At 41.3% G+C, this 23,790-nt stretch overlaps 1 protein-coding gene across 1 annotated transcript; it reads left to right on the top strand.

Annotated features, from left to right (window-relative positions):
• The first annotated feature begins 13,843 nt into the window (after nucleotides 1-13,843).
• Nucleotides 13,844-15,573, top strand: LOC147906212 (auxin-responsive protein SAUR36-like). The gene is made up of 2 exons (XM_087383578.1): nucleotides 13,844-14,312; nucleotides 14,472-15,573. Exon 2 carries the CDS (start codon nucleotides 14,485-14,487, stop codon nucleotides 15,163-15,165), a length of 681 nt encoding a protein of 226 aa, XP_087239704.1. The 5' UTR covers nucleotides 13,844-14,312; nucleotides 14,472-14,484; the 3' UTR covers nucleotides 15,166-15,573.
• Nucleotides 15,574-23,790: the final 8,217 nt, after the last annotated feature.

The raw sequence follows: 23,790 nt of genomic DNA, 5'->3' as shown, positions 1-23,790 counted from the left end.
AGTCTATTACAAAGAAACCGCTACTATCTTTTCTCACTGTCACATGGGGACCATTGTAAATAGTTCTAAACCATTTTACATCAAGAATGAAAATACTAAATAATCTAAAATCAATTTTATAGATTTTGCATATGGTTCCATAATAATCCAACTGTGAGGAGAGAGGATTGGTATCCGAAGCATTTGCTCAGCTATCTTGTGTGAAGTCAACCATGACTCCACAATCATACATGACTCTCTTTGAATCGATGCGTTCCACATGAAAATGTCATCCATATGACCATAATGCATTGTACTTTTTGTACTGCAAAAGAGCATCATTAAAACAATGAAGATGCATCTATTTTATAGCGTATATTGCCACAAAATAGTGAACAACTTTTTGGTTACATCTTGTGCTCTCACTCCTCTTCCAAGATGCATCTATTCTATCCCACATGATTCTACATTTGGTATCAGAGCTTTAGGTTCTAGATCTAGCCTAGCCTAGTATTAGATGCTCTCTCTAGCCTAAGCCCTAGTTAGGTGCCACATCATCATCTCCTTCCTCACCTCTATCTTCCACCTTCCCTTGCCAAAGTCAATTTTGGAAGTGAGATTTCTCTTTAAGATCGCATTTTCAGCCTCTCATCTTTCAAGAGATCTTCGCAAGGCTAGGGTGAATCTACAGAATGAGCTATACATGCTATCTCACCATTTTTTGGGGCGGCATTGCCTCAGGAAGCTGTGTCAATCTTCTTCTTAGTTCTCACTATGGAGAGCAACATTGTTAAATCCCTTCTAGAGGGAGCTGGGCGACATCACTACCTTGTTTCTCATCAAGTCTGAGCTCATTTGGAGCAAGATTCGGGTCGAATTCGTCAAAAATATAGTTCGGGGTTCTTCTACAGTGCTAGTCGACATGCTTATCATGTGCAAAAGTCCTCTCTAAGGGAGAAGCCCTACATGTTTTCCTTCCTCCCCACTACAAAATCCCTTTGAGTTTCGGCCTCTACATGTCGATTTGGAGCAAATTTTCGAGTTGCCTCTTTGGCCATGGAAGCTTGACCATGCTAGTCTAAGTTTGTGACTTTGGGCAGTCAAAGTTTGACTGGTAGTTTGACCAAGACTTATTTTCAATTTGCTATGCTCATTTTCTAGCATGTTCTTGGTCATCTTTGCTTGGACATCTTGCATGTGTTGTTCTGACTAATTGCCTCATGCTTTGACATTTACTTAAGTCACATAGAGAAATCCAAGTCAAAGTATTCAAGTTGTCACTCTTTGAAGGATTATTTTTTATTGCTCATATTTCAGTTGTAAGGCATTAAACACTACCCTCGGGTAAGACATTGCCATGGAAGCTAAGACCTTTTCTGATAAGTTTGATGGAACTAGTTTCCATACTTGGCAAACAAAAGCTAAGTTTATGCTTATGAAAAAGGGGATATGGAATGTTGTGAATGGAAAGGAAAAGACAAAAGAAGAAGCTAATTGGTTGATCAAAGACAAGAAGGGCTACTTCAACAACAAAGCAAATCTAGCTAAAGGAAGAACACCATCAGCAAATGAAGAATCAAACTTTGAAGAGAAAGACTATGCTTTTTGAACACTTTGTCTTTTGAATTTTTGTTTATCATCACTTGGTCAAATTTTGAGGTTCTCTGCCTGGAGTAGTACTCCAAAAAGAATGTCATATGTCTTGTCTTTTGTAAATCACCTCTGGTCACCATATGATGTAGACCATGTGATATGTGTTTTGTCTATCCCATTTTTGTGAACCTCACACCCTTGGGAACCCTTGCTAGCATGAGATCCTAGCCATAGATTTATCCTTGACCACCATGAGATGGCATGAGAAACTATGAGACTAGATGTATCCTTGACATTGCAAGAGGCAACCCCTTGAGGGGGGGTATGTTGGGATAAGTGTGATCAAGGGCTTGCTCTATGGTGCATGTGTGCATCTAGGGGAGTCACATGTGTGTTTGTGTGTGTTGAAGAGGCACATCAAGTGCTATGATGTGTCTAGTGTGTGACCTAAGTGATGATGTAAGCCAAAGGCCCCCACATGGGAGGTTCCTTTGGCTTAGGCTAGTCCCACTGATGTAGGGGCTGATTGCCACTGATGTAGGGAAGGTGCCACCTTCTCCCCTTTCTATAAGAGAGAGTCACCTCTCTCACAATCAATAGTGAACAGCTTTTTGGTTACATCTTGTGCTCTCACTCCTCTTCCAAGATGCATCTATTCTATCCCACGTGATTCTACAGGGCCTATGCCTTGTAGTGCTACCACCTCTACATCATCCTCTTCCTACATGGTGGTTTTGTCCCCCTTTGTCAGAGGGCAGGAGTTAAATTTGTCTTTCATGAAGATATTATCCATGTTTGCCACCACAGTCCAGCAAAGCACTAATGCAAGATGGTTGAAAGATGCCTCCAAATAGGTCTTTTTCGTCTTTCTTGGACGTCAAAAAGGGGAAAAATGATTCATCAACAATTAAAGATCCCCACCACAGCAGGCAGCTATCCCTTTAGCCCCAAGTCCCATACAAGCTTCTTACAATATTGCTTGTAGAAAAAGCTGTGTGAAAGTGGGAAAACTATGTGAAAAAACTATAATGAATACAATATCTACATAATGTACAAAAATCCACAATTAATGCAACATATGGTACCGGCAAATTTTAACTCTTACAAATGTAATATGTAATGCATATAAGAGAATGTTACGCATGCATGCAACACAATACATAATGCATTCTGCAAATTGATTGTGATGCAAGTTTAAAATATGATACATATTGCATGCATGTAGTCTAAGAAGTACATGATGCACCATGTATATTGCTTACAATGCAATCATGAAATATGTTACATATTGAATGCATGTAAAAAGAAAGGTTGCATGCCAATAAGTATCAGGGCCATGAGCGGGTGTAGCCAATAACAAAATTATTTTAGGGTAGTTTTGGGGCCGTGATGCAATGCGCTAGTGGGCAATATTTTGAATTTTAGCCAAGAGTACCACTCTCACTAGAAATTTTCCCGACGTAATGATGGTTGAGATTAGTACATCAAGATCTTTATAGGGGTCTAAATTCCACCTTCACATGGTTGGTGGAATTGGATATTGAATGGGATTTGGGAGACCTAATCTTGTTTAGTGCCAAGAAAAGAAACCACCACACACTGACAGGTGCAAAGCATGGTGATGCTTTAGGGACATTAGGAAGAGGGAGAGAGAGGGAGAAAGCGATAGCATGGGTAAGGAAAGGGAAGGGGAGGGTTGGCAATGAAGAAGGGAGATATGGCACAAGAGGCAAGGGAAAGGGGAATGAGAAGCATATGCATGGAAAGAGGGGATGAGGAGATGGAGACATCAAGTAAGGAGGGGCATACTTTATTGAAAGGATGCGAAATCAAAATACAAGAATGGTGGCTATACAAGAATGAGCGTGTTGCATCGAGCAATAGCCCCTCCTTTTATAAACTAAAGGGAGCAGGCTCCCCTAATAAATTCACCCTCCCACATGCATGGTGTTGTGGTAGCATCTCCCATGTGAGCTTGGTGGTACACATTCTCAATAGCAATGCGACAATTCCTTTTTTTTTTAATCAAACCTTCTTATCCTAAGTCGAAGATGCCCCATGGCATCTTCTCAAATATTCTTATCCTAAGTTCAAACTCTTTATCAGAAGAAATATCCAAAGGAGGACAAAGAACACCTGAAGAAGTGAATGCAATTTCTGGCTCATCATCATCTGTAGATCCACTACAACTCTCATGAGGAAGTGATTCATGACAACTGTCACATTTGATCTCACCATCATCCGACCCGCTAGTAACTATATTGGAAGTCTCCATGAGATGCACTTGAGGGGTATTCGAACACTCTAACTAGTAGTGCCCCTTTTGATTGCAACCATGACAAAACCACCTAGGACATATCATATTGAGAAAGAGTAGCCTTCCTTTTCAAATCTACCAATTCCCCACGGACCTCATCAATGGTATTTATGAGATCAGAGACAAAAGGAACATCAATAGGGGTAGGGGATGCATATTCTCGAGAAGAAGGATAAGATAGAGAAAGAAGAGGTTTTGTCAAGGCAAATTAACCATGACTCCACTTTGACATTCGTTACATAAGGGGAAGGAAAATGATGACTTGATCACTAGACATTTTGTCAAACTTCACTACAATTGGCTTTGTGTGCTCCATGTTTGTCAGATTCTTCCACTTTAGCTTCAGGCGAACCTCATCCACTGCACCAAACACCATATGGCTCAACACAAACTGAGTCATTCCATAATGAACCCTCATCATCTTGTTCCATAGCTATGAGGCAATCTGAGAGCCCGGCCGCTTGATCCACATATCAAAGTGTTGTCTCCCCTTCTTCTTGCCTCAACTAGGATATCAATAGATGAACATTCTCGAGCTCCTGACCCTTGCCAAAATACTTGACCAGTGCTGCATCAAACATGGCTAGCATTGTTGAACTATATAAGTCTTCTTCTTATACCACACCTTTGCAAGACCATATAAGAATGTAGGAAGCACCAACAACCTCGATCCTTTGTGAGAAAATTAAAAGACACACATCATTATTTGAAAGACACTAGGTATTTTCTAGGATTCTCATCCATCTGACCACAAATTACAGGAATACCGGCCACTTTAGAAAGGATAAAAATGAAACTGAGGGGAAGAGAGAAGACCGGGTAACCAATTGAGGAACAAGTCGCTATTGTGGTACATGGTGCTACATCAAGTTTTCCATCAACACAAAAAGGAAAGAAAAAATAAAAGTGAGAAGTTGTTATAGAGCTTGCACATCACCCTTGGCTTCTTCAACTCTCATCTCACTCTCTCTCCCTACTTACTAACCCTCCCACTCTCTGTAACTTCCTTTCTGCAAGTAGCGCCATTGCCACCGGCCCACTACATTGTGGCACTCCAGACTGCCCCTCTGTATACCTGTGTGGCCTTTGTGCAACCACCTCAGATGATGTGGCCTACACCATCCACTACCCGTCGCTGATTCGTGCCTATGTGGCACCACCTCATGTCACCCCTCAAGTCTCGCACCTAAGCACACCACCATCGACCCGTTCCTCGAAGTCTTGCACCCATGTGGCATCATCGCCTCAACTGCCGTACCTTTGCTTATGTGGTGCTTTGCCACATGTCTCATCTCTGTGCCTGCACACTGATGTGGCATCGTCTACCTTGTGGCAACTCATACAATGATGTGGTAGCTGTACAATCTGGCCCTTGCCTATGTGTCATCTCGTGACTCTACAACATGTCACACGCCTCCGCCTACCACGTGTTCGATTGTACTGCTGACGTAGCATCTTCCTACTACTGATGTGATATTCTTGTACCCTGCTAACATGGCATCTCTGTATTGCTGACATGGCATTTATGTACCCTACTGATGTGGCAGCCATTCTGTATGCTGATGTGGCATTTCCCTCGCAAGATATGTGGCAATCCCACGTGTTTGCTAGCATGGCACAATGGAGCCATCAAGGGATTTGAACCTTGGACCTCAGTTTTAGCAAAAGAAATACTTTATTATGGGGCCAACTAAAGTTCCTTATAACTATGGTGGGTAAGTTGGATAAATTTCATGTTCAGTCAAAGGTTTCTGGTGGCCGTATCTTTTGACTAGGATGGAATCTGAGGATGCTGTAAAAACAAAAAGTGTTTAGATTTCTGAGCTCTTCAACTCTAGCTCATCAAACAAAAAATAAGTTGTCTAAAATGTGGTGCTATTCAAACCCCATGCATCAGTTTGCTCAAACTCATGTTCCAGGCCTTCGTTTGAGATGCCGTAAAAATCAAAGTTTCTCATTCATCTACACTCTAAATTTCTCTCAAGTCAAATTTAGCAAGGGGGGATTCTTGCCTACGGACACATTGCAAAGTGGTATATGAAGCAAGAACCAAGACCAGGCCAAGACCCTCCCAATGGAGACAAATGGCCTGCATGAGGGTCATCATCTGTAAATATTGTGAAGGGTGTGGCCAATGCGAGACCAAATTCTTTGAGTATCTCATACATGTTCTCCATCTTCAAGCAATCATCAAGAAGGTTCTCCGACGAGTTTCCAAAAGAAGTGAAAATGCTAGACCACACCCCTAACTTAGAAGAAATCTCATGGAGGTTGCAGAGAGGGGGGTTTCTAACACACACACACACACACACACACACACACACACACAGAGATGGTCACAAGGAGAGGGGAGAGAGAATGAGACTTGGGGGGGGGGAGAGGCCATGCACAGAGGGAAGAGACTGGCTAAGGGAGAGGAGAGAGTGTGTGAGTGAGAGGGGGGGAATACTATAGAGAGAGGAGAGTGAGATGAGAGAGATGTGAGGGAAGAGGGTGATAAGAGGTGAAAGGAAAGAGAGTGAGAGTTAGTGGCGAAAGAGAGAGAGAGAGAGAGAGAGAGTAGGATGAGGAGAGAGAGTGGAGGAAGTAGTGTAAAGAGAGGAGAGAGTGGGAGAGGAGAGAGAATGGAGGAGAGAGAGAGAAGAAAGAGTGTGTCTATGAGGGGAGAGAGAAAGGAGCCATGTAGAGAGAGAGAGTAAGGCTAGGGAGAGGAGATTTAAAAAAGTTGCATGGGGAGGAGAGAGAGTGAGTGATGGAGATATGAAAGAGAAAGGGGGAAGAGATGGGTAGAATAACCTTGTTGTGAGAGGAGAGAGGGTGGTGGTGACAGAAAGAGGGTGATAGACAGCAAAAAATAGTTTTTTTTTCCTTTTTCAAGAGGACGAGGGCGGCTTGACAAGGTTTACATGAATGGGAGAGAAAATTCTGAAGGAGAGGTGGTCTTCAAGAGTCATAGCCATGGAGATATGAATCCCACCAGCCACACCACTTTTTGTTATAGGGAAAAGAAACCACCACATGTTGTTAGGGGCAAAGCATGGAGTTGCTCTAGGGCCATGGGGAAGAGGGAGAGAGAGGGAGAAAATGATAGCATCGGTGAGGAAAGAAAAAGGGGAGGGGTGGAGATGAAAAAGGGGGTTGTGGCACAAGAGGCAAGGGAAAGGGGAATGAGAAGCATATACATGGAAAGAGGGAATGAGGAGATGCAGGAGACATCAAGAAAGGAGGGGCATACTTTATTGAAAGGGAGGATGAGAATCAAATACAAGAATGATGGCTATACAAGAATGAGCGTGTCGCATGAAGCGATAGCCCCTCCTAGGGAGCTCCCTAATAAATACATCCTCCCAAATGCATGGTGTGTGTGAAGGTATCTCCCATGTGAGATTGGAAGTATGCATTCTCAATAGCATGTGACAATTCCTTTTCTAAAAAATCAAACCTTCTTATCCTAAGTCTAAGATGCACCATGGCTCCTTCTCAATATTTTAATCCTAAGAGGACAAGTGGAGGGTTGGCACAAAGATGCTTGCCACGTCATGCTACTCACACAAGCACCCCACATCAGACCAGCCCACATGGATGAGTGTGTCCAAGATTTCGTGCCACCTCCACCAACTCTATACTATATATCCCATTGACCTCGGCCATAGCTCACTTAATGCTTGCATGGGACCGCCTAGGTGAAGGGGTGGCACATGGGGATACCCCTGCCACCTCTTCATACTATATTATTTTTGCCATAGACTATGTACAACATACCTATGGGTCCTCTTACATGGAAGGGTGGCACATGGACTTGCCTTGCGAGCTGAACCCTCCCACAACCTTGGGCCCTTAGCACCCACATTTATTTATACCATTTTCTTTGGTAAACTTTTTGCCTATAATAGTGGGGATGCCCTTGTATTATGTGGATCATCTTAGCTTCCTAGTTAATGAGGTTGATAGTTAATATGATGTGATATATTGACTTTACTTTTGTGATCTTCCATCTCTCCTCTTTGCCATGTGAGCTTCTCATCTCCTTCATGTGTGCAATCTAGATGGTATCAGAAGTATAGGCTCTTCTCCTACTTTGACACTCTTGCCATCCCATAGCCCTCTCTTCCTCCTTGATTTCATGAACTCTTTCCTCCATAAATCAAGTGCCACTTCGCTCAACAACCTCTCTTCTTATAGCAATATATATTTGATACTTTGACAGCTACATTCTAGGGTACATTGGGCTTCCTGCCAATCCTAAAATGGCTCTAAAGATCTCCGCTACTGCTGTGATGTTTACCACAAGATGTTGTCGGTTGTTCATCACTCATTCATCTTGAGAGCCCCTTCTTTGTTGATTAATTATGGAATTTTTGTCGTTATTTTTTGAGAGAACTTTTGCTACTATGCAAGTTCTTACTTGTAGATGTGCGATAGGAGCAGTTTGCAGTGATGAGTTCTCTTGGATTTATCTTGTCAATCCATGATAGCGAGACACATATCTTCTTTGTGCATTTGTTTTTTAGGCTCTCAAAACTTTTCATTTTTTGACATGTGGTAGTGCTTGGGATAAGGTTATGTCCAAGGTTCAAATCTCGTCAACCTAGGAGTTGCCGTGGCTATTACTTGGTCAACCAATGGGTTGACTATCTCTTTTAGCACGTGGAGGCATTTTTTAAGGAGCTGTCAATTATGATATATTATTTTGGCAGTATTCTCTTCTTATTTTGGGGCTCAATGGCCCCATAAGTTTTTATTGGTAATTATTGTATTTATTGGCAACAACAAAAGAGTGGTTTTTTAATGCCTTAATTAAGAGTATTTTCACTCTTGAGTCCCAATGGATCAAATTTGCATGATTAAGTATAATCATGGATGGTAAATAGTTATTTATCTCTTGTTAATTGTTGCCATCTATTCAGGGAAAGAAAATTGATCCGAAGAGTCATTTATGCTCACATTTTCTCTTGCTTCATAGACTTGCCCATTCTTTTGGCAATATTTCAATAGCAAAACTAAAAGCAAGAGGATGGCAATGGCAATGGATATAGGGTTGTGTCACCTTCAGTTAGGGCCAACCACCACAACTCTCAAGACCTTGTGGCCCCAGTCTGAGTCATTATCATGAAGATAACATCAAGTTAGATTATTTCGTGGCAGGATATAGTACAAAGCAAGAATGATGTGTTGGATGTCACACTCCCCGTATCTGGGTTCACCCTCCACTTGGAAGAAGGGGACATGCAAAGTCCTAAAGGCTCTAAGGCACTAAGAAGACTGCTCAAAGATTTCAGTGACTCCCCTAACATCTTGCCATCACTCCGCAAAGCATTTGTCCTAGGGGCAACCCACAAGCTTGTGCATTGATGGATTTGGCTATTGAGCCTCCAAATGCTATTCACATATTGGAGGGAGATGGAGCTACATTAATTCAAAAAGTCTTTTACAAGAATATTCCCAATTCTTGTTTCCTGTGTGGACTAAGTGGGCACTTCCTAAAGGATTGCCCCTCTAGAGCTAACTGTAGAAAGGAGACACCAATCAAGACCAATTAGGAACCTCAACATTTGGAGAGGGTAGAAATAGAGGTCCTAGTAGAAGCCCCTCAACAAGAAGTTAAAGAGGACAAGATAATAGAACACCAGAGAGAAACATGATAGCAGATAGTGGAAGGAGTTGTGGCCACTGAGGAAAACATGGAAGAAAGTTCAAGAGATGAGAAATTGGTGGCCAACACACAAAATTGTGAATCTCAATTAGAGCAGGTGGAGCATGCAGCTCTTTCACAGATGATCAAGATTTCATAGTGGTTAAAGGGAGAAGAATAATACAACAGGAAAAAAGACTCCTACTCACGAATGCAACCAGCTCCTCAAAGAAAATTTTGGCTGAGAGAGAAAAGAGAAGGATGTCCGGGGGATTTGTCCAACCACCGGGCTGGTTTAGTAAAATAACAATATATTGCAAAATATGTTGCTGTATATTTTTGTTCAACCATGCCACGGGGTTGGACAACAACTAATGTCTGTTCAACCATGCTAGTTCAAGACAATCACATAACTAGGCAAATCAGCCTACGATTGCATGATGTTCCAACCACTGGGCTAGTTTAAGACAATCACATTTAGTCTAAGCCTAGTTTAAGAAATGAAACAAGTAAACTATCCCAAAGCTCAATCACAAACAACCACCGAGCTGGTTTAGGCAACAATGACCTATGTTGTATCTAGCGGTATTTGGAGAAACTCTCGTATTTTCGTGCCAAAACGTCGTCATTGTAACAATGACTTTTGCACTTAGGCTATCTTTCCTTTTCTTGCGTTCTATTCAGCCCACAAACTTCTTGGATTGGGATGATCGTGCATTGCTACTGCTCTAGCTCAACCACTAGAGCCACATTGGTCCTTCTGATTGACAACATCTTCGACATTGTGCACCCAAGCCATTTCTCCTTTGTTTTAGGAGACACCAACATAGCTAATGTCTCCCTCTTTACAGCTAGTTGATCTAATCTGTGCACCCCTTTCACTTCTGTAGGCCATTTCTCAAGTTAGAGGCATCACCTCTTGGGCATGCATCTCCCAAGGTATTGGTAGGGTTGTTACTCTACAAACTTTAGGATGCAGGTTAAAGCTTGTGAAGACTCAAGACTAGTAATCACCTGAATGGCCTGATGTTGTTGCCTCAAATGCTTCCACCAATCGTGACACCACATCTCATGTTCTTTGCTCTAAATGCAAAGACCTTTGGTATGCTTATGAGCCATATAGCAAGCAAGTGCATGGAAAAATTGTAAATAGTGTTGGATTTATTAAAATATCTTTTCACATGCACAAATTGCACTTTTTCAACTTCTTCCATTTTAGGGTGAATCTAGATACCAATACCAACAACTATCAATGTTTTAAGACCACCATGCACTCGTACCAATAGTTTGGATTGCAAAGTTTTAATCCATTTTGGTTTTCAACAAATGAAAAAAAAGTTATGGAGCATGCTCTCAAATGAGTATGCATCACTTTAGCACAACATTGGAGGCCTGTTAACCCATGCATAATGTTCTCATTTAGGTGTGTTCTTAGGTTAAGGAGAAGCTCACGTAGTGTAGTTTCGAATTATTATTTGGTTGCATGTATGTATAGAACAAAATTTTGATGTTTTTGAATAAATCGCTATATCCTATTGTCTTCAGGATGCATGCTTCACATGCAACATAGCACTTATAATGCTTTAACAGTCTCGTTCAAAATCCTTATTACATAATTTTTTATTCTCATGTTCAAGTTTGGAATGTGTACTACAACTTGAAGACAAAGTTTGCCAAATTCCATTGAGCAATGCATAAGTTACGGGTCATGCAAGATACCTATATATAGAAAAGTCCCTGAACTTCACCAAAAATGGCTACACCCAAGCAAACGATGACCCTTTCTTATCCTTAGACAATATGCCTTTATTCCTTTGCACATGTTAATGGTTAATAAGTAGATGACTGAGTGGAATATACTAGATTGACACACCATTTTGCTCTTCCTTCATTGGGTCTACTATAAAAAGTCAGGAAAGTGCTATTTTGCCTAAGTTTCCCATTGATACTTTCTATAAAATTTTGCAGCATGTTATGCAAAAGAAAACAAAAATCATGGTAGTTTCAGTTAGGTCATCTCTTGTTTGCCAAAGTGATGAAGTACTCTCATTAGTTTTTTGAAGTAATTTTTAGCTCAGGGGGTGCACTACCTAGAAACCCTATGTATCACGTGTGTTCAAGGGGTATTAAAAAAACCCCTCAATTAAAATTTTGCCCCCAATAAAAACACCCCTCTTTACTTATAAACTATGTGATTTTTTTCTAAAGTTGAATAAAAAAACCCCTCATGTTAAAATTGAGCCTTAATACTTCATATCAATATTGTCTGAATAGGTATGAAAACAAGAGCAACCATCCATTAACAATCATATTTATATCTATTTATTTTATCTCACAAAGGGGATATCTTATGCTTGAGTCAAAAAGATGGAGTACACATAAGGATTAGAAATTAAAAGTTTTTAAGAAAGATAGAAAAGACTTTTTTCTTTCTCAATAATAAAAAAAAGGAAAAAAAGGTATACTAAATTACAAAGATCAAGAATGTGGAATAGTATCCTTGATTTGGTTGACCCTAGCAATTTTGTTAATAACATAAGATTAACATACATCATCTTTGATTATTTTTTATAGAAAACATGTGCGATAGGGAACTAAGTGTGAAAGGAATATAAGGATGTGAAATAGCACTTAATATACATTTGAAGGAACCTACCTTAGGAACTGGAAGTGGTTTTAGACCTACTATCATGGTTGAAAAGATTCTTGTAGTTCTTGATATTACACTAGAGTGAAACATGAGAAATGCAATAAGGTAGAAACCCTTTAGCGATTACAATCCCAAATTTGGGATCGTGATGAGAAAGGAGAGAGTTGGAGACAATGATCTCATTGGGGCACATGCATGTGTGTAGGTGAATGTGCGCACAGGAATGCACCTGCACACATTTGTGTGTGTGTGTGTGTGACACATGTTCACATGCGCTTATGGCCATATACCTCCCCTAATGGATCTCACCTAATGCCTCCATTGATCTATTTTAAATGCACCTAATGGTTGGAGATAGCCCAATTAATTAAGGTCAAAGAGATAACTTCAAATTTTATGCATAGGGAGGATTGAACTCAACACAACCTTTACACATGCATAAGATCTATCTACTAGGCTACATTAAATGTTGTGGAAAGATCATTATAAAAGGATTTAAATTCTTGAATTCATAAATAAGAGGGTGCCTTATCGAGCCCTCCCCTTCTCCCTTTTTTTACTAATTAAAATCTAGGTCTTGGTAAAACAAAAATGATGAGTTGTTGCCCTCAACACCACTGGGGCCAGGGTCGAGGCTAGTCAATATTAGATAAAATGGGAAAATCCCAATTTCCATATAAAAAATGGGATTCCAATGAACCTATAAAGATTTTGTCAAAACTCCCTCATGTGACATATCATTGGAAAGATCTCGAACAAGTAGAATCTAAATCTATAAATCTTTGACAAATTTGGAGTTTGTATGTTTGATATACATCAAGAATAAGATTTAAAGTTTTATTCCCAAAATGTGAAATTTCTTCGACTTTAGGTCCTTGTAGTTAACTATCAGTGGCATCTTGGAGCTCATTGACCATGAGAGGCATGAAAGGGGGAAGGCGGCTTTCGACAAAGGAGTGGCGGGTGCACCCCCCAACCCCGCCTCTCTCTCTCTCTCTCTCTCTATCTATATGTCTCACTCTTTCTTCATTATTGGAAGAGAATAACTTCCTCTTGGGAGACGTGGGGGGATGAGAGACTCCAAAATAACTTCCTCTTCCTCCATCACGTGGGGGATATGAGAGACTTGAAAAGCATGAGCCATACAAAAATTAAGGAATGAAGACCGAGTGTGAAGAGCAGCATGCGGAGTGATCTGGTTGTAAAAAAGAGAGGCCATGCAAAAACAAGTTTCCGACGCATGTGGTGTAGTTAAACAGGAGTGAGCGCATGGATGATGGGAGCTCAAAGATCCTATGCAGAACGAAGGACTCCTTCATCTGCATCGCAACAAACAATCTGCAGTAGATAGAACTGGCGGAGGAAGCTCTTGAGGAAGGCTTGCTCTCCTGCATCGCAAGCTGCCAAAGCATCGACCACGACTACAAACGTAACGCCCTGGCAGCCTGTGCTACTCTGTGGGTCTCTTGCCAACCTCGATAAGGTCGTTGATTGTGGCCCGTAGTACCCATCGTACTTACAATTACGTGCAGCACGGCTCCCTCCCGGTCGACGCTCAACCTCCACCGTCTAGCTGCGCGCTAACACTTGGCTGATTTTGCGGACCACATCTCAAATCGAAGATCGCGTCTTCATCCTACTTGCGTTGTCTCATCCCTTCACCCCCGTCGCCCAATCCTCGTCCGCCGCATACTGGTAGTTGTCTTTCGTGTAGCGGCAAGCTATCTCGAATCCATCCCCGCTTAGCAAGGTCTTGCTCTTGCCCTGAACGAGAAGGACGCTCGATATCTTTTGGAAGGGAGTAGAGAAACACGCACTGGGGAGGGCGAGAGGAGCAGTGGTAACATCAGGGAGAGAGTGAATATCTGGGTCAGCGAAGTTCAGGACGATGAGAAGAGGATCAACTTCCACGTGAGGAGAATTTCCGAGTTTGCGAACTTCCAAACGATAGGATCAATCTGAGTTTGAGAAAGTCCGTTTTGTTCAATTGCTTTGCTGCCGACCATGCCATATTCCGCCAGTTCCCGCTTGGCATCCTCAGTCCTGTGCGATGGGCCTCCCAGTGATGGGCGTTTTCGACCTACCCAGTTCCTCCGATGCAGAAGGAGTGCATAGGGAACAACCAGCTTGGCTTCCATTTAGTAAGGTTTCAAACTGAGTTGTTGAGCGATGATTTTCTCCAATACGTCAAGCACGGCGTATGATTGAGGCTATTTAGAGAGGTTTCAAACTGAGTGAATGTTCAGCTATGATTTTCTTCAATACGTCAAGCACGGCGTATGATTGACGCTTTGTTTCAGCACGCTTGTATTTATGGAGTTCACGGATGGTTCGGACTCGGGAATTGCCAGCCCAGAGGAGCCATTTGTGACGAGAGTCATGAGAGCAAAGGGAAAGTCAAAGAAGATTGCCTCCTTTCTTGGAAAGCTTCGGCGGAAATGTAGTCTCAAGTTCATGCTCGATTACCGCTCTTTTTCTTACTATCGCCAGTCCAACAGGCCACCATGGTGGAAAAGCATTAGGGGATGGCGAGTGGGAGCCCGGCTGCGTTGCTGGTTTTGCGTTCATCGGCGTAGGTCGCAGTATCAGCCTTTATTTTGCTCAGGCCCTCGCATACAAATCCCTCGGTTTGATCTTCGCTTTTGGAATTTCCATCTTCAATCGCTGCAGTCCCCTTCTGTTGAAATCCTTGATAGGAGTGACAGTCATCATCCGAGATCCTGGAGCCGTCGCAAGCGTCTCTCAATTGCTAAATCTTCATTTGCCAATCAAGTTCCAAAGGGCTTCGTCCCTGTCTATGTCGGGAAGGACCAACAGCGATTTGTAATCCCGGTGATTTACTTGAATGATCCCCTGTTCGAGGGGTTCTTAAGAGCAGCACAGCGAGAGTTTGGCTTCCAACAACATGGGGCGCTGTTGATACCCTGCGAAGTTATGGACTTCGAGGAGACGAGGTTGCGCTTAAAGAACAGCCACAGCGAGCATCGACATTGACAAACACTTCACAGGCTCTGATATTCTTCTCCTGAATTCCCCCCTGCACCACTCTCTCCTTCTTGCATGATCTGGAGGTACCCACCAGTACGATTCTTGTGTTGATTGGAATGGAGCCGGTGCTGGCGAAGATGGCGGATGCTTCTGTGAGTCGTGGCACTACAGCACCGTCAGCTATTGTGATTATAATTTGTAATGATCTGATATAGGGAGTAGCGTGCAGTTCGACCAGTATTACCTTCAAAACATAACTGTTGTTGCACATGGATAGAAAATTGGTCCTGCGTACATAATTGTTGCACAATAGATATTCCTATGAAAAGTTTTCATTGTTCATACCAGGTCCCAAATTCGTGGGATACTCTTTGGTCCATACGAGTTACGATGTGTCTAACTGTTCATGTTGCTTCATCCTTGTGTATACTAAGCCTGTGGCAATCTTTCATTTTCTACCTCATCATTAAGTCTTCAAGAGAGATATTTTTTGAACAATTGTAGACATGCATTCACATTATAGAGGCAAAAAACATGTACTTACATATGTAGAACACCTCCACAACACATCTTTATGTGCTAAAGACTATCACACATCGTTATGTGCTAGAGGCTGTAGGTAGTAGTCCATTTGGGTTTAGAACTCCATAACGTAACTGAGACGTTACCGTAAGTTATGTAAGGATTTAAAAAAAACACACTATCTCGGTGAGGAAACATCCCCCTTTGACGGTATTATTTATCTATCTTAATACATCGTTCAACAGACACGAATTATGCTTCTAACTTCTTTATGGTTTGTTTTTTTTGTGTGTGTGAAAAAAAGGGTGATATCTGTTACAATAAGATTCAAGTAGACTTCGACTACGTTAGCCTATGAGATATGAAAATTGGCTTATAGCCATATTTCTCTTTGCAAAAATTTTCATAATTCCCACCATACCAGTATTATTGCTTTTGTTCAAGACCAACTGATTGTGAAACTTCCATATCTATTGCCCTTACTATTTGCCAAATAGCATAGGTGACAGTATTCAACCTACCTCTGTCTCCCTGCAGAGAATTTTTCCAAGACGATTGGATAAAAATAGATAAGCCACTCTCCACCATAATCCTCGTGTTGCTAGGCATTTGTAGAATATGTGTTAACGTGTTTCCCTTCTAGTCTTGTGTAAAGGGCAGAGTGGCAAGATCTTGGGGTTCCACTTTGCAAGGTTGTCACTCAAGCATGTCTCCATTCGGCAATTTGCAGGCAATAATCAAACATATTAAGATTGTATGATGCGGTACTGTAGCTCTCCAAACTCTCTATCTCTTATGTTTCCATAACCACAATCATCGATGGGGGTCCACCCATGGATGATTTATGGTTGCCGACTTCTCTTTCATCTCCTTCATTCCATTCACAAATGATGTCTTTCCTCCCTATTCATGTCTCATGCTTTCACATCCTCCTTGTTTTCTCTACTTGCACACTTCTCTTTCATCTGCTCTTTCCTCCCCATTCATGTCTCCTGCTTTCATAGCCTCCTTGTTTGGCCAACTTGCATACATGATTGGCCACATTATTGCTATAAATTAGCAAAGTTAGGTCTTATAAGGGATTAATGGTCCACTCAAAGCCATGGCCACCTTTGCTATGAAACAAAAGCACTTTTATTTCCTTCTCATTGACTAGAAATCCTTTTGATTCTTGAATTACCTATTGGCCCCAACATAATGAAATCAAATTATGTTGCAAGATACTGTGGATCCATGACTTATAGACAACAAATAAATGAGAAATAAACTTTGGCCGCAAGATTTGTGTCACCCCCTAAATAGTTTCTCTCCGTCATTCATAGTTCCTCCAAGATAAAGAAGGGTGATGGGCAAGATAGGCCCTATAAACAATTACAAGCAATGATCCCATCTTCACGGTGTTGAGATGAAAGAAAACGGGGGGGGGAGGAGGAGGACGCATGTGGGAGGAGGGAGGAGGAGGAAAAAGTAGTAGGGGGGGAGGAGGAGGAGGATGCATGTGGGAGGGAGGGAGGAGGAGGCGTGTGGACAAAGGGAGGAGGAGGGGGGGAGGGAGGCAGGGGGAGGGAGGAGGAGGAGGAGGAGGAGGAGGAGGACATGTGAAAGAGGAGGAGGGAGACAAGGAGGATGAAGAAATTTGACAACTTTGGCCATGTCAATGTCCATTTTTGGAAAATGTAGGAGGAATTTGACCGCGATAGAGAAGGCAAAGTTGGTCGGGACATCATGGGGTGTCCAAAAATGCCAAAACCCACCATGGTGTGAAAAATAGGGTGCATGAGTAGCTCTATGATATTTGACTTGACCCTATTTTTCCTATAATCTTCAAATTCAATGTAGAAGACCTTCAAAAATTAGTCAAGAGTTGAGGGGGTCATAAATTTGTAATTACTTTGGATACAAATGAAGGAAAAGGGACAAGTTTGCATATAAAAGGTTCACCTCTCTACACAACAAACTTGGAGGTGGTGTATTCAATACTCTACAATTCAAAGCAACATTACCTTATATTAAATTAACAACACATTCAAAATTTCAACCATGACTTAATCAAAATTATTGCTTATGACATGGTATCTTGCAAGGAAGACAATGTGATAAAATGTACATTTTTGTATTATAATCTCTCCATTCAAATACAAAGACTCTTCATAGCATGTGCCTCCTCTTTGCTACCTCTAATACATAGAAAAAAGAGGCTTTTGAAATCCCCAAGTAAGATCCTAATACTAATACCATTAAGGCTCTCATCTTAGGGTAGCCAAGCACAAAGTTTTTTACACCATTGCCAATGGGATACAATGCAATAGGGGAAGCCATGTGCTGTGGACCACAATGATCAAGCCGTCAATACTTTGATGCACTTCAGTAGTTAAGTAGGCCATTCTAAAAATTGGTTCTGGAAGTCCACAATGTATCCTCCTGCTCGACTAATATAGTGCACCAATGAGTGATCTCAAATGCTCCTACATCAATTCAACAATCATTACATTAGAAAACCTAACAAAGCACATTACATTAAAAGACCATAAAATATAAATCAATACATTGGATTCTTACCATCATGGCATTGTCTCCTTTAATGATGCAAGCAAGGCAAATAGATATAAATTGTAACTTTAGGCATGACAACTTTAGACATATTAACTGAAAACTTTGGACACAAAACCACAAAATAAAACCATCAAAAGAAAATTCATCAATGTTTTAAATGTCCTCCAAGTCATGAAGAAAAACTATGCAAATTCCAAAATGCCCAACCTACAATTTATGGACAGCTTGTACTAGTCAAACACATTGTTTGATGTTGCATGAGGGATAAAATGGACATTTTTCATGCATTTCTACAACTTTAGACATAGTATTTGAAAAATTTGGCCACGAAACCACACAATAAAACCATTAAAAGAAAATTCATCAATGTTTTTAATGTCCTCCAAGTCATAAAGAAAACTATGCAAATTCCAAAATGCCCAACCTACAATTTATAGAGAGCTTATACTAGACAAACACATTGTTTGATGTTGCATGAGGGATAAAATGGACATTTTTCATGCATTTCTCTAGATTCTTTCCTACTATTTCACCATTTGAAGTAAAGTTAAAGGACTATACATTTCATTTTCCATGACTAACAGGTATTCCTGCACATAACTTACAGACAGTCCATTGTCAGTTATATCAAAGATTCCACTACTTCCCACTCCTATGTTGAAATAGGCTCTTGTAAAGAAGATAGGCAAGGAAGGTACATAGAAATACATCCTTCCTCTTGGGAAACTTATGTGGACCCTTGGAAAAACCTTCCATGACTATCTAGTTAGTCAAACTGTAAGTTCAAGTCATCCAATGCATTTTTCATGTTCTAGAACACACTAGAGCTCACAATATTGTCAACTTCTATCACTTTCTTCTTGACCATGCATCTAGAACACACTAGAGCTCACAATATTGCTAGTTTTGGTCACTTTGGTCACTTTGTTCCTGACCATGCCTCTACAACACATTGGAGCTCACAATATTGCCAGCTTGTGTCACTTTCTTTTTAACCATGCCTCTTGAGCATTGCCGCCTTATGTCACTGTGTTCTAGACCATGCCTATTGGGAAAGCAATAGCTATGGGAGAGGAAAGAGTAGTTGTATCCTATATGAGAGGGAAAAAGTGCTTGTAGGAGGGCAAAGAGTTGTTGTAGTAGAAGAAAAAGTGCATTTAGGAGGGCAAAAAGCACTTGTACCAAAAGGAGAAGCGCCTACAAAAGGGATAGAGACCTGTAGGATAGGGTGACTAAGCAAGAGGCAAGAGAGCAAGAGAGGGCAAATCAAGAGATGAAAGAGAAGGCAGAGGTAGAGTATGAGGGGATAGAGCAAGAGGAGGCACAGAAATAGTGAGAAGACCTGGAGAGAGAAGACCACCTGTAGGAGGTGCTGGAACCCAAATTTTGAAAAATGGAGGGAGAGAGTAGCTGGACCAGAGCAAAGGAGAGAGGAGGCAGGTCTACAGTAGGCTAGAGGACAAAAGAAATTCATCCAAAAGGTCCCACAATGGAGGGAGAGGGTAGTTGGACGAGAGTAGAGGATCAAAGAAAGGGGGCAGACCTGCAGTAGGCTAGAGGAGAAAAAAAAATTATCCAAAAGGTCCCACAATGGAGGGAGAGGGCAGTTGGACCAGAGCAGAGGAGCAAAGAAAGAGGGGGCATACCTTCAATAGAGAAATTCTCCCACAAGGGCCCACAAAGACTTAAATGAGATTTGGGGATGATCTTGGGTGGGTGCACATGGGAGGGTGGTCAAGCATGGGTTAAGGGGGGGGGATGGTTTGGGTGGTCCCCAATGTAAGAGGAATATCCAATAGGGGATCTTTACATGCCTGCTATCCCTCCACCTCAACATACCATTGCCCCACACAAAGCATCACTCTCATTGCTATACCTCAAATCCCTCTCTAATCCCTTGAAATTAGGAAACACTAATTGGAGGCCCTTTTGAGACCCCATTTCTCCCCTAATGTTCTATTGTTTCCACATGTTGGGTCAGCAGACAGAGTTGTATCTCAAGTTTGTGGATCAGAATCCAGACATTTCACTTGGGCAAAGAATCTTTTGAGCATTATAAGCCCTGGCGTCAGGAAACTCAAAGATATGAATGCTTGTTGTTGCGAAAAACACATAGACTTTGACTTGGCCTAGCAAGCTCTGAATGACTTGAGATCTGGTCATGTTGGAGCATTGCTCCATGGGGATCGATGCCCATGCCTCCCCAATGAATGCGCCATCTCTAGGCCACCTAGATCCTCATCATGTGTTGTAAGGGAGGGCAGGTTTTGTAGCCTGGCGTCTTTGTGGACGCTAGTGGTTTGTCCAAAGGGATACTTGAGTGGCGTAGGATTGAATGCATTTGCGGCGGCGCATGCAAGCATTACAGTTTGAGCTAAAAAAGAAGACATTCAATGTCTGTCCAAATGAAATGAGGGAAGACAACAACATTGCTCTAAAATGGAGGAGATTTGAAAATGTCAATGCTAAAGGATCCGATAAAAAGAGATGGCTACTGTCATATAAGAGCACCCAGCCAAGCGAGCTTGTAGGTCATGTTGTTCAATCCATCCCAAAATATGTGCTTCACAATTTCACGGCCAGCTAGCAGGATAAGCAGTTTATGATGTGCCTTGCCAATTTTCCTAGTGACACTATTGTATTTGTCATAGATTTTGCATAAAATTATTCTTTTCAAGAACAAGACGAGATACAAAGTGCTCACTGGTACAACAAGTAGATAATAATTCTTGTGCATATCACATACAATCATTTGCTTGATTCTTCCATGCCTGATGCCAATCTGCTTGCTAACTCACAAGAGTCCAGGACTGTGCAACATTTACCATTTCTACATTTCAGATGATAGGGAACATGACAGCCTATTTGTACAGCATGCTTTTCTACAGCATTGGGAATGGTTGAAAAAGGAAAGTCCCCATGCAAAAAATATAAAACAACATTGGGTGTGGTCAGATGGTGTTGCCTCTCAATTTAAATCAACACATGAATTCTACTTTGTCTCAAGGTTCAAACCCCTGATCGGTCTAGACATGATGTGGAATTTCTTTGGGTCTAGCCATGGCAAGGGTTAACATGATGGATGCAATGCTGTTATTAATCAAGCTCTATTTAAACACCAATTAGCATGCCCTTAAGAAAATATCAATGATGCCCATGATGCTATAACATGGCTTACAGCCAACCTCTCCACAAGCATGCATTCAACATACAGAAAACAAAGCCTTCAGAATACTGTAGTACGTAGAGCGTTCCATGACGTGAAAGTGGATGAAGTGCAAAGGAGAAGCTAGCACAATTGTGAGAAAATTAAAGGAGTTTTGGTTTGCACAACGTATGGGGCTTTTTAAACAACCAATTGATTAAAACGAGAAAAATTTCTTGTTTCTACATTGCGTGCATCATAGGGGATCATGATGATTGTGAGAACATTACAACTGCGAAGACATGGGAGCGAGTTCAAGTTTTTCCTCTACATTCAAATGGAGTGACAAACAATGGAGAGACAAATGACTCGCCATAGTTTGGGGAGAGTTTTGATGATGTCACTGACTGTCTGGAAGAGGGGGATAACTTTGCAGCTGTCGCGTAGATTTTGGGGAGAACAAGGAAGATGACCCATACTTTTTGTTGTAGTGTACAAAACCTAAATACGAGGTTGAGAAAACATTTAAGGATAATTGGGGAACAACCTATGAGAAGTTCGATGTAGTAGTTGGAGATTTTTAGTACAGAAAAACATCCAAGAGAGGCCACAATTATGAACTGCTACATAAGAATCCACAAACATGTGTGTAACCTCATCTAGTAAGAGCTATTAAGTTCCATATGTAACTTGTGCCACAACAAAATAAGGGCAAGAGTGTATTCAAATTGGATTTAGACACGCATGAGCACATCTTGGGGTGTCTTGGAGTGGTGGAGGAGGACGACTGAGATAGTACTAAGAAAATGTATGCAGTCTCATTGCAGCAAAACAATATGTCCACTTGTCCTACAAAATGGAATTTATATTGAGACGACTTCTTTTTAGTATATCCCAAACAACCACCGTGCTGGTTTTATTAAATTATTTTTGTAAATCCCAAAACGGTAAAACCCGTGCTTGTTTTTAGTATATCCCAACAACCACCATGCTGGTTTTCCATAACGAATCCACACATCCTACAAATCCATTCATCTTGTAATAATAGAAGCACACCACCGCGTTGGTGGCTGTTCATATCCTAGTGCAAACCAACCACCGTGCTAGTGATAACTTATCCTGCACTACTATCGTGCTATCCCTACACTATCGCCATGCTATCCTAAAATTTGTTGTAGAGTGCTATACTAAAACAATGCCCTTTACACTGTTTATCGTTTCGTTAACCGTCAGATTTCATCCCATACTTGATTTTACTATATCCCAACAATCATCGCGCTGGTTTCCCATAACGAATCCATTCATCTTGTAATAATAGAAGCAAACCACCATGCTAGTGGTTGTTCATATTCTAGTGCAACCAACCACCGCATTGGCAATGACTTATCCTGCACTACTAACATGCTATCCCTACTATTGTGCCATCCTAAAATTTGTTGCACAGTGCTAGTGCCCTTTAGACTGGGTATAGTTAACTGTCATATTTTAACCATCGGGCTACTTAAAACATTTAAGTACTAACATGGAAGTAGGTTGATACAAAATCAGGTATTATGAGCACCATGAGAATATCCACAAGTTCAAGAAATGTCTGCAAGATTTTTATTATTTCAAAACACGACATTTTGCTTTTTTAAGGAAATTCCAGACTCCCAACAATCTTATAAAACCTCTCTATAGTAAGCATCTCCTAGCTCTTGAGGCCAGTCTACTGCACAGTGGTAGTCCTCTTCACACACTCGAATTACACTCTGCTTGCTTGACTCTGCCAACTTATATGCCCATAGTAACTCCTCCTTTCACTAGGGGGTCCTCTTCATCCTAGTCTTTGCGCTCTATACATCTCTGTGCCTCTATCATGTCCTTCCAAAAGAAACCTACATCATGAGCTTGACAAGTACCTTAAAGGAGTAGGAAAAACAATAGCCAGGGAAATTAATATTCATCGTCTGTGCCGACTCCAAGGAATACACCCACCACCGAAGCATGTCCTCCTTGCAGCTATTTTCCTCCTCCTTCTCTAGGTCTATTTCTGTGAGGATGCCATCCAACATCATTTTCAGATAGAACAAAAGCATTCCAAATTCTTTGGGTAAGCCATAGATTCATAGTAGGTGGATCGGTGTATAGAGTTTGGATCAATGTACAGAGTTTTGGGGCTAGATTTTGTAATGGGCTCTTAGTTGTGTCTGCACTACACTTAAATAAGCAGAGAGTTCATTGAGCCCAACCTTCTCATTCTTTAGTCTCATGTTAGATGTCTAATGTAAATCTTTTGTCTAACATTAGTTGTCTAATCAAAATCTTTTGTCTCACATGTTGAGAGTTCACACTCAACATCATGTGATCATGTGTGCATAGCACCATCATGTGATCATATGTGCATATCACTAACCTTATAGAGTGCTATA

Source organism: Dipteris shenzhenensis, chromosome 1 (assembly GCF_047967505.1).
Source record: "Dipteris shenzhenensis isolate YYH24624 ecotype China chromosome 1, Dip_SZ_1.0, whole genome shotgun sequence".
Lineage (NCBI taxonomy): Eukaryota > Viridiplantae > Streptophyta > Polypodiopsida > Gleicheniales > Dipteridaceae > Dipteris > Dipteris shenzhenensis.
The sequence above is the reverse complement of the archived record's forward strand: the minus strand, read 5'-3'. Positions and strand labels throughout refer to the sequence as shown.

Excerpts from the sequence above, each read along its gene's own strand:
- LOC147906212 (XM_087383578.1), top strand. The coding sequence starts at position 14,485 with ATGGAGTTCACGGATGGTTCGGACTCGGGAATTGCCAGCCCAGAGGAG.